The sequence below is a fragment of the Phycodurus eques genome, chromosome 7, assembly GCF_024500275.1.
Source record: "Phycodurus eques isolate BA_2022a chromosome 7, UOR_Pequ_1.1, whole genome shotgun sequence".
NCBI lineage: Eukaryota > Metazoa > Chordata > Actinopteri > Syngnathiformes > Syngnathidae > Phycodurus > Phycodurus eques.
In genome coordinates, this window is record NC_084531.1 from 28,857,757 (window position 1) to 28,876,771 (window position 19,015).

General features: G+C 43.5%; 2 protein-coding genes across 6 annotated transcripts in view; one reads left to right on the forward strand and one right to left on the reverse strand.

Moving 5' to 3' along the window:
* b3glcta (beta 3-glucosyltransferase a) overlaps window positions 1–4,421 on the reverse strand; it is a 53,829-nt gene extending 49,408 nt beyond the window's left edge. Inside the window, exons 1-2 of one of the 2 annotated variants that reach the window (XM_061681692.1) lie at window positions 3,910–4,421; window positions 1,625–1,777 (exon numbers count right to left, since the gene is read on the reverse strand). The gene's annotated coding sequence lies outside the window, so the exon portion shown is untranslated. Of the gene's footprint in view, window positions 1–1,624; window positions 2,572–3,909 lie in introns of those variants that run through there. The other variant, XM_061681691.1, reaches the window with a different exon arrangement.
* A 2,959-nt stretch (window positions 4,422–7,380) lies between these two features.
* hmgb1b (high mobility group box 1b) lies at window positions 7,381–18,419 on the forward strand. 4 transcript variants are annotated; one of them, XM_061681798.1, is made up of 5 exons: window positions 7,381–7,577; window positions 8,864–9,021; window positions 14,256–14,401; window positions 16,754–16,928; window positions 17,845–18,419. In XM_061681798.1, exons 2-5 carry the CDS (start codon window positions 8,875–8,877, stop codon window positions 17,980–17,982), a joined length of 606 nt encoding a protein of 201 aa, XP_061537782.1. In that variant the 5' UTR covers window positions 7,381–7,577; window positions 8,864–8,874; the 3' UTR covers window positions 17,983–18,419. The 4 variants fall into 4 exon arrangements, with proteins under 4 accessions (XP_061537782.1, XP_061537785.1, XP_061537784.1 ...); XM_061681801.1 differs by lacking the exon at window positions 7,381–7,577 and adding an exon at window positions 7,652–7,672; XM_061681800.1 differs by lacking the exon at window positions 7,381–7,577 and adding an exon at window positions 7,679–7,838.
* Window positions 18,420–19,015: the final 596 nt, after the last annotated feature.

Consider the following 19,015-nt stretch of genomic DNA (forward strand, 5'->3'; position numbering starts at 1 on the left):
CCTTGTTGCAAGCGGAAGAGTGACATCATTTGGAAATTGCTCGGCAACACAAATTGGGCTCCCTGTCGCGGCTGCCCACGCGATGTGAAAATTCTCGTTTTCTGCCACTTTTCTGGTATGGAGAACAAAAGCATGTGAACTAACCCCTGCGCGCAGGGTGAGCACAGCCAAGCGAGCTGTTACTGGATGTCGCTGGCTTGGGCTTCCACTTCCACTTTCGCTGTGCTGGGCAACGCTGTTGCTGCAGGGCCCGGGTGGGAAATGGAAATTTGTTGGATTGTGGTTTACAAAGAAGTCAAATGTGTGCTGGTATCTCCAGTGTTGCAGCCACACTGAATGCTTGCTTATGATGTTGATATTCAGAAGTCCCGATCCTTTAGCGGCGTTGTCGATAGATAAATATATAAATGATGAATGATTTGTATTGAACGTTAAGATTTGTATTGAAATACCTGTATGCTTTATTTATTGGAAAAAAATATGTTTTTTAATTTCTTTAAGACACAACATTATTCTAGAGAAAAATATATTTTTTTTGTAAAAAAAAAACAAAAAAAAACTAAACCCATTTTTTGCTTGAATTAGTTTTTTTTGTATTTTTTCATAAAACTTCAAATAAAACATCCTTCAAAAAATATGACTATTGTTCAAAAAGTACTCCTTTTTCTAAAAATAAAAAAAGATTTGTGCTGTAATATTACTACTTTTTCCCAAAAATACAAATGATTCTTTTTAAGCTTTCTCAAAGTATTGCTACTTTTTTAGTCTTTTTTTTATATATGAATGACTTGATTCTAAAAAAAATATCGATTTATTTCTTCCAACCTATTGTCTTTAAAAAAAGAAAAATAATGCTTGATTCCTGAGAGAATACTATTCCCTTAAATTAAAACACAACTTTTTAAAAAAATCCTCAAAATATACAATATAAATATATTTTATTCCCTAAAAAGAAATAGGATTTTTTTTAATTCAAATGTTATTGCTGTGATAATATGTCTTTTGTTGAAAAAAAAGACCATTCATGCATATTCATATTTGTCTTTTGTTGAAAAAAAAAAACAAAAAAAAGAGTACTCATGAAGGGAAGTGCGATGGAAAATTTGTTGCCATGTGATGTCTTTTTTTTTGTGTACGGGTGGTCTCATCAGGTTTCAGAGAAAAGCCCGCGTTTTGCTCTTCTTGCTATCTGGGCTTGTATAATTTCACACAGTTTTGCGGTGTGAGGCACAATTTGTTCGTTACTAAGTACTCAGATAATAAATAATCATGAAAACATATCTGGAAAAAAAAAAGAATGCCGTGGTATTGTGAGACACAAGTTCAGTTTTTACGCGACGGGTAATTTGCGGCGTTTTATGTTTAGTGGGAGTGGGAATGGCATTAAACAGCTTGAAGCCGCTTTTTTTCAAGAATTGCCAAACTGCCGCTTATGGTGAAGTGAACTGAGTTCACTGCCGCCGAACAAACCCACAAAAAAAAACGGCCAAATGACGGCTCGTATCTCGAGGAACTGGTCAGAAAACTACTGTACTATGAATACAAAACTATGAATCAAGTGAAGTGGTTAATGGTGAGACTCACCTCAGTGCCTCCGTACAAAAAGCAGCAAAGAAATAATTACCGCATAGGGACCCAGTGGGATGCTTGTTCCCATTGTGTTTTACTGGCTTATGTTACACCCCCGTCGCACAGCATCAGCGGGACCGCGTCCAGCGCATCGATTTGGCAGTAAGGCTCCAGCGTGGAGAGCTCGTAAAGTTGGGTCACGCTGTCCCTGTCGTAAAAATACACTGTAATGAAAAAAAATACAGAAATAAATAAAAATAAACCTTGACAAAACGTAAAAGATCATGGTTACTTGATGCAAGACATTTTTGAGTTTTCTCAACTTTTGCCTACTGTTGTTGACTTAACTAAGGTTTACAAGTTATGACACAAGTTCTGCCAACTTGGATTTTTTTGTTGTTGTTGACCTAATTAGGATAATCTTGTCATCTTGTCGGATGGGGAGCATGGCAACAGATGCACCGTTCAGCACCGGTTCCAAAATATCAGTGTCCTGCAGAGAAGTAACAGATGCATTATTGAGAGCTAAGAAAAACGAAAGACGAAATAAATTTCTACCTGATTTGAACTGAAACTTCCGTACCATGCCGGTCATTTGACTCGTGGAGGTTTCAAAAAGAAAACGCATCTTTTTCTTTTATTAATGACACAGTAGCTGTCACCCACCGACCTTGTGATGAGTTTTGTACAAAAGTATTTTCTCCGACTGAACACCCACCAAACAACGCCCAGCTGCTTCTCAGCAGGAAACAAAGTTCTAGAGAACTGCAGTCCTCACCATAAAATGACTCTATGTGGACAGCATTGACGTTGTTTATATTTCCACTTTGGATGAACTCATCCTTTAAAAGACCTCATGGGAATTAGTTTTACTTGCATTACTTTTTCTGTACTTACCAAGCACTTCAGGAAAACCTTTGTTGCATCTTCTCGGAGGAAAACGCTGCTGTCTTGCGGTGGGACACAAGGAGAACACTCAACCCATTTCAAAACGAGGTAATAAGATAATACACTTTACTATGGAAGACGTGCAGTTAAAAAAAAATAATAATAAATAAAATAAAATAAAAAAGCCAGTCTGTGATACCGCCATTTAGTGATGAAAGTCTGTATCTGAATATCAGACATGATTAACATTCTTCTGTCCAGAAAATGTTCAAACGCTAGAATCAAACTCCAGACCAGACAAAAATCCGTAATGGTCGAAACAATTCAGTTCACATCCAACTGTCCACGTTTTCTTCAGGGGTTTCAGTTAAGAAATTGTCGACGGACTATCATCACACGGCTCGGGTTCAGTCGGAGGTGAGTTCGCCGCTCGGTCGAGTTCACAGGTTTCTCACAGGTTCCTGATTTAACTCAAAAAAAGATATACTCAAAAGTCTATCATCTTTGTTGTGCTATTTTGAAAATATTAGTTAGGACAACAATGAGAGACATTTGTTGGGCAGACAAGTTTTTGTAGGTTGTAAATCGAAACCTTGATTTCTGAGTCAGTTTACTATTGAAAACTTAAATGAGCTCGACAATTGCTAGTTATCGTTTTTACAGTGTAGAGCTGGGGGGGAAAATACACACACTGAGTGGAACGAGTGTTGATAAGTCGCTAATTTTAGGGTCCGTTTGCAGCGCCGTCGCTCTGTGGCACGCGACCATTTTGGTCATGCATTTGTTATATTATTTGAAATCGCATCGCTATCCGTCTTGTTTGTTTGTTGGCTACAGCAACATGGGTCAATGTCACCCTACTGCTGTCTAAATTAAATTGTAGAAACAATAACAACAAACAATTAGGGCCAGGAATATAAGTAAAAAACATTTTTTTTTTTAGATTTCAAACCTTAATCCTCCTGTTGTTATATTTCTTTGGTACACCGGTACAGAAAATGGATGGATGGCTAATCATATTTACTAATATATCTTATTTACTTTATAAGGGGTGGCAATATATTAGACACACTGCCCACACATCACTGCAAAGTACGAACATAATAATAAACATATTGTTCAATTGTTCATTCTCTGACATTGTCGATCAAAAGTGAGCACATTTTTGACCCCATGAGATGCTTCCCTTTCCTGAGAACGCCATCTTCTTAAATAACCGTTGAATCTGGGAAATTGAAGAAACGAGCGATTCAATTTGACGACTCACGACTTCTATTAGCAAGTCTGAAAGTCTCACCGCGGCTGGCAAACATTTCGTTGACTTTGTGGACAAAACACTTCACATCACTGAACTGAAAGCCTTCGAATCTCCATTTGGAAAATGAGAAACATAAACAATCCAAGTCAAATGAACAACAGAATTGCCATTATAAAGAAGCGTCTCGTACGTACCTGGAAGGCCTCCTTCATCTCCTGGAGGCGCTCGCGCGTGACGTTGCCGTTGACCTTATTGCGAGGAGGGCGATAAAAAAAATAAATACATAAATAAATAAAAGTCATTTTGAGATGACATTGGACATGCACAAGGAATTGTATCCATTGAATTTGAAATCATCCAGCGATACGCTCGGGCAGCTCAGCGACACTCAAAACAAATTCACTTTTGAGTCATTTTACATTTTGTGGGGCGAGCCAAACAGTGGATTCCACTTCTGAGACCATTTAGTGTATCAATGTATGTATCATTCTGGGGATCTTCTTTTCTTTTTATATACCACTTCTGACATCAATTGATTTGAAAACATAATTTGGTTGTGTTGTGAAGCTGGTAAATCTTTGTATCCCAATTCTGACACCAATTGGTATGGCAGTTGTTTTCCATGTTACATACTAAACACTGCGGAACACCAAGAGTCTTCATTTTGTTGTGCTGTGGGGCTAGTTAATCTTTAAGTCCCACGTCTGACACACTTGGTGTGGCAATATTTTCTATATTCCCCTAATAAAAACTGGGAAACACCAAAAGTATTCATTTTTTGTCTTTTTGTGACAATGTTGAATTCTTGTGACTCACTTCTGACACCAGTTGGAATGGCAATGTTTGCCATTACCATCAGAAACACTGGGAAACACAAAGAATTGCCTTTTTGTCATTTTGTGGGGGTGATCACTTCTTGAATCCCACTTCTAACACCAACTGGTGTGACAATTTGTTCTACCATACTCTAATAAAACACTTGGAAACACAACAGTTAGTCCTTTTGTTGTAATATGGTACTAGCCAAACATTTGATCCCACTTCTGACACCAATTCAAGGCACAATGTTTTATGTATCACAAAAAGACTTGGGAACACCAAGAGCTTTTATTTTGTCGTCAATTGTTGTACGCCACTCCTGTCTACTGAGTAGTGTGGCAATACTTTCGAAATGACCAATCATTTGATCCCACTTCCAACACCAAATGCTGGGGCAGTCTTTTCTCTAATAGCCACTGCGAAACACCAAGACTTTTCTTTTTGTTATTTTGTGGGGCTGGCCAATCACGACATCTCACAGGTAATTACGGTCAAGGGTGATCACCACCTTTCTTGTTCCCAAGCAACCGCTCCCTAATCAATGACAGTCCCAAATCAATCGCTATTGAAAAACTTCCTGAAACCCCGCTTCAACCGGAACTAAGCCTCATCAGCTGTCAATGGTATTTAGGTATTCTTGATAAGGTTACAGTATTCTGTGTGGTTGTGACAATGTATCATTAACATTGGGAAGTGGTTACTTCAGTCCTATCGAACATAGTACCAGTAATGTTTCAAGTTCAACCTTTGTGTTGACTGAAGTGAAGTGTGGCGCTAGTGACACCCTGAGGCCAACATAAACATTTTAAAGTAAGGTTCCAAAATCGATACCGTGGTGTTACTTCACGGAGGTCTCTTTCCACGGAAAGGTTGACCTTTCAAAGGGTCACATTCACTTTTCGAGAGTTCGCTTCCAAGCGCGTACCCTCCAGATCGATGGCGGCTTCGCACCCGCGTTCAGTCGTCATTAGTGTTGAAGATTGAACGACATCTGTCATAAATGGTGCAAGTCATTGGGAACGTTGTGTGGTGCAACGCCCACATGCCCCGTATGACAGAAAAAAAAACCGCGGGCGCTGAACCCTTTAACTGGGAAAAGTGTGGGTGTTTAAACCTTTCACCGGGATGTGTCAGTGCTAAAACATTGAAATCTCCAGCGGGTGCGACAAAAAGTGTGGGAAACCTTGCACCAGGAAAGGTGAAAAAAAGGAAAAAACACCATCGCCGGCAGGTGTGAAGAAAAGTGTGGGTGTTGACACCTCTCACTGAGAAAAGTGTGGGTGATGAAACTTTGGTGGGTGTGATGAAAAAATGTAGGAGTTGAACGCTCTCACTGGGAAAAGTGTAGGTGTTGAAACAGTCTGCGGGAGTGACAAAAAATGTGAAATGCCCACAACATTTGTGGGTGTGGCAGAAAGTATGGGTGTTGACACGTTTCACTGGGAAATGTGTGGGCGCTGAAACACACACATCCTCCGTGGCTGCGATGAAAACATTTGATTCCACAACAATGCGCAGGCATGATGTCAAACAGGAGGTCATAAAAACAACAAAAGGTAATTCTTGGGGGGGAATGTATTGTGATTTAAAGGTCGCAGTGTGAGCACGGCCTTCAACATTGATGCCAACACAAGCGAAATGTCAACCTGACTCGTTGCTGGGTTGCTTCTCTTCTGTGTGAATCATCTTACGGGAAATGTGAAGTCAGTCATTCGTTCTTGGAAAACAAGAACGTGCGAGTCGCCAGATGTTTGAATTCCACTGTATGTGCTACAATTGGAAGTGTATGTTATCAGAGCTTGTTTGGTGACCCTTAAAAACTTTATCTTCCGCTAAAGTCGCTTGCAATAAAATGCAAAGCAACAGCAAATTTAGTGACTGTACAAAACGTTTTTTTCCACATAAATTTTTAACACATTCTTTCTGCTTTTTTTTCAGATTCAAAACATATTAATCATATTCTAAATTAATATTTTAGATATTGTTCCAGATTTAAAAAAATAAAACACTTTCAGATTTTCCCTCTGATTTTGTTTTCCCGCGTACAATTTTCTTTTCAGATAATAAACAAAAATAAATCCAGATACATACTTTTCACCGCCCAGTGTCAATATGACTTTCTATGTGATTTTTTTATTATTTTATTTTTGTTGCTTTTCTTCACTTTCCAGTTATCCATTCCAAAACAATGGCGAGCCCTGCTTCCCCCTCCCTGAATCAAAGAAACGTTGCTAATACCGACATCCCCCCCCCCCCATAAATATATTTTCCACCTTAAAAAAAATTATGTTTGCACTTAATCGGACCCACGGAAACCCATTTGAGCTCTCTGTTCCTCGTTCTCAAACGTGTTTAGCGCGTTCAAACGCAAATGCATACACAGCACTGAAGATAAAGATTTAAGTTGGCAGAAGTCACGTTTTTAAGTTTGTTGACATTAAATACAGAATCATCAAATGAAAGCGGTGGCTTGAGATATGAGTGACGCAACTTTCGAGGTTTTCAAGATACAGGCCATCGTTTGGCTGATTTGATAACTTTGACAATTGAGTTGTGAAGTGGCAGTTTTGGTCTTTGGGGGCCTTTCTATAATTGTTTATTGGATTGTATTTTCTTTTGCGTGCATTGCTGTTATGTTATATGATCATGACGTTTGCTATTGTGTTTTATGTCACCCGGTCTGTCAAAGCAGTTTGTGAACATGTTTTTATTTTTACAGATTATGATGATGATGACGATGATGATTGAGTCCAATTTCTGGCTCGCAGCACACCCACCTCTGCATGTATTTGCCATTCAAGTTTAGCGCCACGGTGTCCCGCTGCAGACACGCAGCCAACCCGTCCCGTCAGTGGAAGTGGCCGCTTGCCCAATTAGACACTCGCGGGGGGCTCGGCGGCAGCCAATGTCCGCCGGCTGCACGGCTCCCGACAATCAGGATAAACACGCGAGCATCATCATCATCCTCCTCCTCATCATCATCATTGCGCACTCACATCGTGCTTTTTGTCCCATTGTCTGAGAGACGCCACGCACACTCGAGGTAAGCCTTTTGGTTGTCACGAACTTGTTGGATGCGCTTGTGTCAAGTGGACCGCAGCCTTTACGGTGGAGCGTGTTGTCCGCGTCGGTGTGTGTGTGAGTGTGTGTATGTATGTATGTATGTATGTATGTGTGCGTGCGTGCGTGTGTGTGTGTGTGTGTGAGAGTGTGTGGTGGGGAAAAGGGTGAACTTACTTGAATGACAGCGATGGGGAAGGATGCTAGCATAGAGACACACGCAAGTCCGTCGAGTGGATTTGAGGTGCCTTTTTGTTGTTGTTTTGAATAATGCCTATTCAAGTGGACGCCATTAATACGCGCAGCGTGGGGTGACTGGTGACTCCTCCCAATGTCAACACACACACGCCGCCGGTCAGCGTAACGTCCGCAGTTGAGTCAACGGAGGACTCAGGTTAGCCTAGCCGTAGTGAGCTAGAAGGGCTAAAACCTAAAGAAGGTGAACTTCGCAATTTTTTTTTTTTTAAATTGCCATTATCACCACCACTTTATCGTCAGTCTTATACGTTCTCCAACCGTGGCACCGGTGTATGACTAGTGAGGAGGGCCTGGGGCCTACTGTGAGCTGTCGACCTCCCGCTCAGCCATGTAAATGGTTAGCTCGGCGTGCTAACAACCTCGAGGACACAAAGCGAGCGCTAATGCTAAAAAGCGAGCGCTAATGCTAAAATACTCCGAAACCACTACCGCCCCCCCCCCAAAAAAAAAAATAATAAACCCTCCGGCACCTTCACATTCTATCGATAACACCCTCTTTATATGATACAGTGTAAAGCTACAAACAAACCTCCCGTGTTAGTTCTATCTAACGACTTGGGAGCAAGAAGGCCCCCCCTCACCGGGGGCCACTGTTAGCTGTCGCCCTGCTCGAACATTTAAATCATGGCGGTTAGCTGCTAACGGCTAGCTCGGCTAACTAGCTCGAGGACACAAAGCGAGCGGTAAGGGCGGAGCTAATGCTAATGTGTTCATTGGCAACTTTCACCGTGTGATAATGAAGTAGCCCCCTTATATGTTTGAGTGTGTGGTTCCTATAGGTAGCTTTTTGATTATCATTTTAATAATGCAGCATCATGGACGTCGTAAAAAAAAAAAGAAGCTCATCAGTCATTCACCCAGACACCCTCCTTTCCGTTCTCCTCCCTCCAGCCCCATTAAACAATAGACAAAGACAGCCCCCAGTCAGACATGGCGTCATTTACATATTGCCCATGCCTCTCTCCTGTCAAGTATATTCTCTTCTCCCCCCTTTCTTTCTTGTTTGTTCAGCATAAGACAAAATGGGGAAGGATCCAAAGAAGCCCCGGGGCAAAATGTCCTCCTACGCCTACTTTGTGCAAACATGCCGAGGGGAGCACAAGAAGAAGCATCCCGACGCCAGCGTCAACTTCGCAGAGTTCTCCAAGAAATGCTCCGAGCGATGGAAGGTAAGGGACGACCAATTATCTAAGGTCTTTTTTTTCCCTCAACTTTTATTGAGCAGAGACACATTTTACAGTATTGTACTTTATAAAAACATACAGTGCAGTAATAACATAATTTAAATGGAATGTAACAAATTCAACAGTTTGTCCATCGTGTTAGTGAAATGGGCATTGTGCTTCTCATTCTGTTGTGCCTACCTTGGCTACAAGGGTGCAGTATAATACATACAGATACAATAAATGTAGATTTGATGTTGACAGAATACCAATGCAACTAAGCCGCAGTAATACATTGGGGCCTTGAGAAACAACTGACTCAACTTATGAGTTTTTGGAGCTACGAGCCGTCATTAAGACAATTGTTGTTTTATTTGATTTTCTTTTTTCTTTTTTTTTGTGCCTTGACTTGCAACAGTAAACTTAAGATATGAGCGCTTTATGGTGGCAGTAAACTTAGTTCAACTCACTTCATAATAAGCAGCAGTTTGGCAAACATTGAATGAAAAAAATGGGTTTCAATCTGTTAATGCCACTCCCAATTTAAGCTTACTGTAAAACAAAGAGAATTACCCCTCCTTGAGCTGTCACCTTGTCGTGGTGGAGGGGTTTGTGTGTCCCAGTGTTCCTAGGAGCTAAGTTGTCTGAGGCTTTATGCCCCTGGCAGGGTCACCCATGACAAACAGGTCCTAGGTGAGGGACCAGACAAAGCACGGCTCAAAGACCCCTAATGATGACGACAAACAATGGACTTCGTTTTCCCTTGCCTGCTCGACCACCAGGCGTTTTTTGCCCGGGCGGGCACCCATGGGGCACAGCCCGAAAGGGTAACGTGGGTCCCCCTTCCCGTGGGCTCACCACCTGTGGGAGGGGCCATAGGGGTCGGGTGCAGTGTGAGTTGGGCGGTGGCCGAAGGCGGAGACCTTGGCGATCCGATCCCCGGCTACAGAAGCTGGCTCTAGGGACGTGGAATGTCACCTCTCTGGCAGGGAAGGAGCGCGAGCCGGTGTGTGAGATCGAGAAGTTCCGACAAGATATAGTCGGGCTCGCCTCCACACACGGCCTGGGCTCTGGTACCAGTCCTCTCGAGAGGGGTTGGACTCTCTTCCACTCTGGAGTTGCCCACGGTGAGAGGCGCCGAGCAGGTGTGGGTATACTTATTCCCCTCCGGCTCGGCGCCTGTACGTTGGGGTTCACCCCGGTGGACGAGAGGGTAGCCTCCCTCCGCCTTCGGGTGGGGGGACGGGTCCTGACTGTTGTTTGTGCCTACGCACCAAACAGCAGTTCAGAGTACCCACCCTTTTTGGAGTCCTTGGAGGGGGTGCTGGCGAGCGCTCCCGCTGGGGACTCCATTGTTCTGTTGGGGGACTTCAATGCTCACGTGGGCAATGACAGTGAGACCTGGAAGGGCGTGATTGGGAGGAACGGCCCCCCCCGATCAGAACCCGAGCGGTGTTCTGTTATTGGACTTCTGTGCTCGTCACGGATTGTCCATAACAAACACCATGTTCAAGCATAAGGGTGTCCACACGTGCACTTGGCACCAGGACACCCTAGGTCGCCGTTTGATGATCGACTTGGTGGTCGTGCCATCGGACTTGCGGCCGCATGTCTTGGACACTCTGGTGAAGAGAGGGGCGGAGCTGTCAACTGATCACCACCTGGTGGTGAGTTGGCTCCGATGGTGGGGGAAGATGCCGGTCTGACGTGGCAGGCCCAAATGTATTGTGAGGGTCTGCTGGGAACGTCTGGCAGAAGGAGTTTCAACTCCCACCTCCGACAGAACTTTGCTCATGTTCCGGGGGAGGTGGGGGACATCGAGTCCGAATGGACCATGTTCCACGCCTCCATTGCTGAGGCGGCCGACCGGAGCTGAAGAAGGAGTCCTATTGGGCCTTTTTGGCCTGTGGGACTCCTGAGCCAGCTGATGGGTACAGGCTGGCCAAGCGGAATGCAGCTCTGGTGGTCGCTGAAGCAAAAACTCTGGTATGGGAGGAGTTCGGTGAGGCCATGGAGAAAGACTTCCGGACGGCTTCGAGGAAATTCTGGTCCACCATCCGACGTCTCAGGAGAGGAAAGCAGTGCACCACCAACACTGTGTATAGTGGGGATGGGGCGCTGCTGACCTCGACTCGGGACGTTGTGAGTCGGTGGGGAGAATACTTCGAAGACCTTCTCAATTCCACCGACACGCCTTCCCATGAGGAAGCAGAGTGTGGGTTCTCTGAGGCGGGCTCTCCTATCTCTGGGTTTGAGGTCACCGAGGTAGTTAAAAAGCTCCTCGGTGGCAGGGCCCCGGGGGTGGATGAGATTCGCCCGGAGTTCCTCAAGGCTCTGGATGTTGTGGGGCTGTCCTGGTTGACACGCCTCTGCAACATCGCGTGGACATCGCGACAGTGCCTCTGGTTTGGCAGACTGGGGTGGTGGTCCCCCTTTTTAAGAAGGGGGACCGGAGGGTGTGTTCCAACTACAGGGTGATCACACTGCTCAGCCTCCCTGGTAAGGTCTATTCAGGGGTGCTGGAGAGGAGGGTCCGTCGGGAAGTCGAATCTCAGATTCAGGAGGAGCAGTGCGGTTTTCGTCCTGGCCGTGGAACAGTGGACCAGCTCTACACCCTCGGCAGGGTCCTCGAGGGTGCATGGGAGTTTGCCCAACCAGTCTACATGTGTTTTGTGGACTTGGAGAAGGCGTTCGACCGTGTCCCTCGGGGAGTCCTGTGGAGGGTGCTTCGGGATTATGGGGTACCGAACCCCTGATACGGGCTGTTCGGTCCCTGTACGACCGGAGTCAGAGTTTGGGCCGCATATCCGGCAGTAAGTCGGACTCGTTCACGCTGAGGGTTGGACTCCGCCAAGGATGCCCTTTGTCGCCGATTCTGTTCATAACTTTTATGGACAGAATTTCTAAGCGCAGCCAAGGCGTAGAGGGGGTCCGGTTTGGTGGCCGTAGTGTTGCATCTCTGCTTTTTGCTGATGTGGTTCTGTTGGCTTCATCAAGCCGTGAGCTCCAACTCTCACTGGAGCAGTTCGCAGCCGAGTGTGAAGCGGCCGGGATGAGAATCAGCACCTCCAAATCTGAGACCACGGTCCTCAGTCGGAAAAGGGTGGCATGCCCTCTCCAGGTCGGGGATGAGATCCTGCCCCAAGTGGAGGTGTTCAAGTATATTGGGGTCTTGTCCACGAGTGAGGGAAGAATGGAACGGGAGATCGACAGGCGGATCGGTGCAGCGTCTGCAGTGATGCGGGCTTTGTATCGGTCCGTTGTGGTAAAGAAGGAGCTAAGCTGAAAGGCGAAGCTCTCCATTTACCGGTCGATCTTCGTTCCTACCCTCACCTATGGTCATAAACTGTGGGTCGTGACCGAAAGAACGAGATCCCGGATACAAGCGGCCGAAATTAGTTTCCTCCGCAGGGTGTCCGGGCTCTCCCTGAGAGAGAGGGTGAGAAGCTCGGTCATCCGGGAGGATCTCAGAGTAGAGCCGCTGCTCCTCCGCATTGAGAGGAGCCAGATGAGGTGGCTGGGGCATCTGATTCGGATGCCTCCCGGGCGCCTCCCTGGTGAGGTGTTCCGGGCACGTTCCACCGGGAGGAGACCCCGGAGACGACCCAGGACACGCTGGAGAGACTACGTCCTTCGGCTGGCCTGGGAACGCCTCGGGATCCCTCCGGAAGAGCTGGATGAAGTGGCTGGGAAGAGGGAAGTCTGGGCGTCCCTGCTAAAGCTACTGCCCCCGCGACCCGACCCGGATAAGCAGTAGAAAATGGATGGATGGATGGACAAAGCGAATTACATGTATTCAAAACAAGCAAACTCCTTGCGTGGAGAGCGGCTTGCTAGTTTAATAAGACAAAAGTAAAATGCCATGGACATGCTAACGTTGGCATCGATTGTCACACTTTTACAACCTTTGAAGCAGCAGATATTTGAACACACATGGTGAGTTAACACATGCAGACAGATAATGTAACAACACTCACTGGCGTATAATCTTAATCCACGAAATACGACTAATATTTCAACAATTTACTGAGTAGTAGTTCAGTAGAAGAAGAAGAAACCTGTTCTTCGTTTGTCTGCATGACTGCATGATACAGTGCTGCCTCATGATGGCCAAGGAGAGCACACGAGGAAGCGCAGAACACTTTACGTTCTATTTAATGATTTCTGTTTTTATATAGTACGATATTATAGAGTGTTAGTTTTCCACATTAAAAAAAAACAAACATTAATTTTTATTTTTTTTTGGGGGGGGGGGGAGCAGGAATAGATTACTGGCATTTTAATTAGCTTCAATTGGGAAAGATGAGTGAAAGGTTTTGAGTTGTGAGCGTAGGTGTGGAACAGCCATCCATTTTCTGAGCCGCTTCTCCTCACTAGGGTCGCGGGCGTGCTGGAGCCTATCCCAGCTGTCATCGGGCAGGAGGCGGGGTACACCCTGAACTGGTTGCCAGCCAATCACAGGGCACATAGAAACAAACAACCATTCGCACTCACAGTCATGCCTACGGGCAATTTAGAGTCTCCAATTTTTGGGATGTGGGAGGAAACCGGAGTGCCCGGAGAAAACCCACGCAGGCACGGGGAGAACATGCAAACTCCACACAGGCGGGGACGGGGATTGAACCCCGCACCTCAGAACTATGAGGCTCACGCTCTAACCAGTCGACCACCGTGCCGCCGGTGTGGAACATATTAGTCGTATCTCAAAGCACCACCTTTTCACTATTTTTTTAAGATGAAAAAATGTATGACCGTGAGTACTGTTGTATGCTCTAACCGGATGTGCTGCTATGATTTTTGTTCAAATATAGGTTTATAATTACCGCAACATTGATGCTAGTTTTGTGAGCCCATCTATAGCGTTTTGCATTGTTAGAATCAAGCTTTCAGACTTTACACTTTAAAAAAATTAATTAAAATTGTTTTAATTTTTAAACAAACCTACATATGGGGACTGGCGTGTCAATAAAATAAAGCACTAGTTACTACTTCCAACTTTAGGTTGACTATGTTTGGGCCAATTAAAAGCTGTACGATTGTTATGATTGTAACCAGTTTACACGCCATATCTGTGAGAGAATTGATGAAGTCAAAGGAACGCAGTCTTACCCATAGTATCTGGTCTTGATAAAGAGAGGAGACTAGGAAGGTCAGATAATGAGATTATTGTCCGATTTATCACACCTGCGCATGTAACAGCATTCATGTCATGGACGGTTGTCTCTATGCTTTTCTTTTAGACAATGTCCCAAAAGGAGAAGGGCAAATTCGAAGACATGGCCAAGCAGGACAAGGTGCGCTACGATGCAGAGATGAAGAACTACATCCCTCCCAAGGGACAGAAGATGAAGCGGATCAAGGACCCAAACGCCCCGAAGAGACCACCGTGAGTATACATTTGAATGAAGTTTAAAATGTTGTTTTAGCTCATTAGGTTTATGCTAAACTAAGGACAGGCATTAGACAAAAATAATTTAGAATTGGGGAAAAACAATTAATTATTTTATATCATAGTACTTTTATCATTGTTAGGTTTTATTTATAAAATTTATACATATATTATATATATATATATATATATATATATATATATATATATATATATATATATATATATATACATACATACACACACACACACACAACCCCAATTCCAATGATGTTGTGTTAAACATAAATAAAAACAGAATACAATGATTTCAAAATCATGTTTGACTTATATTTCATTGAATACACTACAAAGACAAGATATTTAATGTTCAAACTGATAAACTTGATTGTTTTTAGCAAATAATCATTAACTTAGAATTTTATGGCTGCAACACATTCAAAAAAAGCTGGGACAGGGTCATGTTTACCACTGTGTTACGTCACCTTTTCTTTTAACAACATTCAAGAAACGTTTGGCTACTGAGGACACTAATTGCTGAAGCTTCGTCGGTGGAATTCTTTTCCATTCTTGCTCGAGTCCGGGGTCTCCGTTGTCGTATTTTACGCTTCATAATGCGCCACACATTTTCAATGAGAGACCGGTCTGGACTGCAGGCAGGCCAGTTTAGTACCCGCACTCTTTTACTACGAAGCCACGCTGTTGTAACACGTGCAGAATGTGGTTTGGCATTGTCTTGCTGAAATAAGCAGAGGCGTCCATGAAAAAGACGTTGCTTGGATGGCAGCATATGTTTCTCCAAAACCTGTATGTACCTTTCAGCATTAATGGTGCCTTCACCGATGTGTAAGTTACCCATGCCACTGGCACTAACACAGCCCCATACCATCACAGATGCTGGCATTTGAACTTTGCGTCCATAACAGTCCGGATGGTTCTTTTCCTCTTTGGCTCGGAGGACACGACGTCCACCATTTCTAGAAACAATTTGAAATGTGGACACGTCGGACCACAGAACACTTTTCCACTTTGCATCAGTCCATCTTTGATGAGCTTGGGTGCAGAGAAGCCAGCGGCATTTCTGGGTGTTGTTGATAAATGGCTTTTGCTTTGCATCGTAGAGTTACAAGTTGCACTGACGGATGTAACGCCGAACTGTATTTACTGATATTGGTTTTCTGAAGTGTTCCTGAGCCCACGTGGTGATATCCTTTACACATTGATGTCGGTTTTGGATGCAGCGCCGCCCGAGGGATCGAAGGTCACGGCATTCAATGTCGGATTTCGGCCTTGCCGCTTGCATGCAGTGATTTCTCCAGATTCTTTGAACATTTTGATGATACTATGGACCGTAGATGATGAAATCCCTCAATTCCTTGCAATTGTACGTTGAGGAACATTGTCCTTAAATTGTTCGACTATTTTCTCACGCGCTTGTTCACAAAGAGGAGAACCTCGCCCCATCTTTGCTTGTGAATGACTGAGCAATTCAGGGAAGCTCCTTTTCTACCCAATCATGGCACCCACCTGTTCACCTGAGGGATGTTCCAAACACGTGTTTGATGAGCATTCCTTAACTTTCTCAGTCTTTTTTGCCACCAGTCCCAGCTTTTTTGGAACGTGTTGCAGCCATACAATTCTTAGTTAATGATTATTTGCTAAAAACAATCACGTTTATCTGTTTGAACATTAAATATCTTGTCTTTGTAGTGTATTCAATTCAATATAGGTTGAACATGATTTGCAAATCATTGTATTCTGTTTTTGTTTAACACAATGTCCCAACTTAATTGGAATTGGGGTTGTATATATTTTTTGATGCATTACGTTTAAAACATTTTATTTTTTTTATATATATAGTATTGTATTTTATGTTCCTATTTTACTGTTTCATTCTTTAAAACCTTAGTATTTTGTAACACCCATTTATTATACATTTCTAAATTATTTTATTCTATTTTATATTAAGATATTTGTATATGTGATCATTTGTTGTTACAGGTTATTTGCATTACTTATTTACTAATATTTTATTATGTTATTACATTATTTTAATAACAAATGCAGACATTTGTATTTACTTTGTGCACACTTGGAAAATAATTTCTTAATTTGCAATCACTGAATGTTCTCCTACTGTTTGCATGCATCATATTGTGTAAAATATTGCTACCCAGAGGACCTGGATGGAACTTTTTCTTCCACTTTTAGAATAGCAAACTAGTTAGACAGCACATCTGCTGGTCACAGCAGAGTAGCGCGTTCCTGTTTTGCTCCAGACGCCAATCCTAGCCGATCGGTGCCACGCAGTCATACGAATCGTTGACCCGTGTGCACCGTCGCCATCAGGTCTGCGTTCTTCCTGTTCTGCGCCGACTTCCGCCCCAAGGTGAAAGGCGAGCACCCGGGCCTGTCCATCGGCGACATGGCCAAGAAGCTCGGCGAGATGTGGAACAGCTCGTCCATGGAGGACAAGCAGCCCTACGAGAAGAAGGCCGCTAAACTGAAGGAGAAGTACGACAAGGTAACTTCAAGCGGCCACCAAACATTCCTGGCGCTACTCCTGCCTTGCGCGCTCTCTCGCTCGCTTGGCCCTCATAGGCACATCGCCGCTGGAATTAGTGCGCTTGGAAATATTTGGCAGCGCGTGGAATGCAGAAATGGAAAAGTGCAGTTCAATTCGTTGTTTGGTTATTTTTGTGTGTGTATTTGTTTTCATAGTGTGTTTTTACTCTAATTACCCGCTCAAACCAACACCCACATTCAATCGACCCTCATTAAGAAAGCAATGATCAGTTTTAATGACCATAGGTGCCTTTTGCATAGATGTCAGCTCAACCATTTGGACCATAACAAAATCTCCCTAACACGTGACAAAATGTGTTATGGGACGATGTGACCAAGGTTGAATCCTTTTGGCCATAATTCCAGAAGGAATGCTTGGAACCAATATAAGACTGCTCATCACCAAAACAAAATCATATCTTTATTTCAGCATGATGGTGGCAGCATCGTGCTTCGGGGCTGTTTTTCTTCAGCTGGAATTGAGGCCTTAGACAAGGTGGAGGGGGAATTATGAACTGTTCGAAATAACAGTCGTTTGCATTCAGGGAAAGTCTACCAGAACATCTGAGCTTTATTTTGGGTTACTCTGAGGCACTTTAAATGGTGGCAGGTATGTGCTAACTGCCATTTAACATGAGTGTTGAATGTGATTGGTCCCCTCGTAAAGAAAAAAAAATAATAATTTGAGTTGTATGGTCACGTTGAAATGATTTATCTTGGTTATTTGGTCTCATGTTTGCACAAAAACCTGCCATTTGAGCAGGGGTGTGTAGACTTTTTATATCCACTGCACCACATAGAAGTGGGATGTTTTTATTTATTTTTGGTGTGTGTACTTCACCCAAATGATTGGTGCTGTCCTCGTGTTGTCGCAGGATATCGTGGCCTATCGCACAAAGGGCAAAGTGGATTCCAGCTCGGCGGCGGCGGCCGCAGCAGCGGACGATGATGAGGATGAAGATGAGGAAGAGGAGGGCGACGACGACGAAGATGACGATGAGGATGATGAGTAGGGAGGGAGGAAGAAAGTGGGGGAGGGACCTGAATTTTGTCGATGCCATATAACCAACCACAATGTACTCAAGCCACCATGTTGACGTCCAGATGGAACATGTGTATATTTAATGTTTTTATGATGTACTGTACAGTGTTAAAAAAAAAAAAGAAAAGGAAAAAAAAAACCACCACATATCTTCCCTTTTGGGGACTTGTGCTTGTGTTTTCTCCCCTGCCAGCAGGACAGTACGAAGTCTCTATAGGTGTTCTCTTGCTCGGAAATGAGATTTCCTCGTTTTTGATTGTATCGTATTGTTTTTATTTCGAAAAGTCTTCTTTTCCACGTGCCATCCTCCTTGTAATTTTTATTTTATATGAATACCACTCTAATATCAACAAAGTCCAGCTGTTGACATTCAAGAATGTCCTCACGTAAAATAAATGTTTTTCTGTTGTTGTTTTTTAAGAAGTCATTCTTTTGCTCACTCTACAAGCCTACGATTATTACTATTATTCATCTTTGAAGTTAGACTTTTAATGACTATGCAGATCTGGAGATAATTATGAGACCACTGCAAAATTATCAGTTTCTACAATTTTGCTATTTGTAGGCATATGCTTGAGTAAAATGGACTTTTGTCTTCTGTTCTATAAAGTGCAGACAACAAAACTCCAAAATATGAAACCAGTATTGTCATTTAGAGCCTTTATTTGCAGCAAATGAAAAATCTTCAAAATGACAAAAAGGGCCAGTGTTTTTTGGTCTCTGTTGGTAATGTATGTCATTTTTAAAAACTAAGACAGCCCATTGCCCAACATAGCGGCCCCCTGACGTTTGTGATTTGTTCCGTTTAATTCTTATTCCACGAACACAATATTAACCAGCGTACTGTATTTTTATTTTGTTTTCTCACCTTTAAGAATCTGGGCAAGCAGAATTAAACAGGATTTTACAGAAGAAAAGGTACATCATAGAAAATGACAAGGAATGTAAAGGAAAATATAAAAGGTACATGACTGAAAATGACATGGAGTCTTAAGGTAAAGAGT

Coding starts and splice junctions, on each gene's coding strand:
- hmgb1b (XM_061681798.1), top strand. CDS start 8,875: ATGGGGAAGGATCCAAAGAAGCCCCGGGGCAAAATGTCCTCCTACGCC. Junction 9,022..14,255: donor AATGCTCCGAGCGATGGAAG/GTAAGGGACGAC, acceptor CTTTTCTTTTAG/ACAATGTCCCAAAAGGAGAA. Junction 14,402..16,753: donor AACGCCCCGAAGAGACCACC/GTGAGTATACAT, acceptor CGTCGCCATCAG/GTCTGCGTTCTTCCTGTTCT.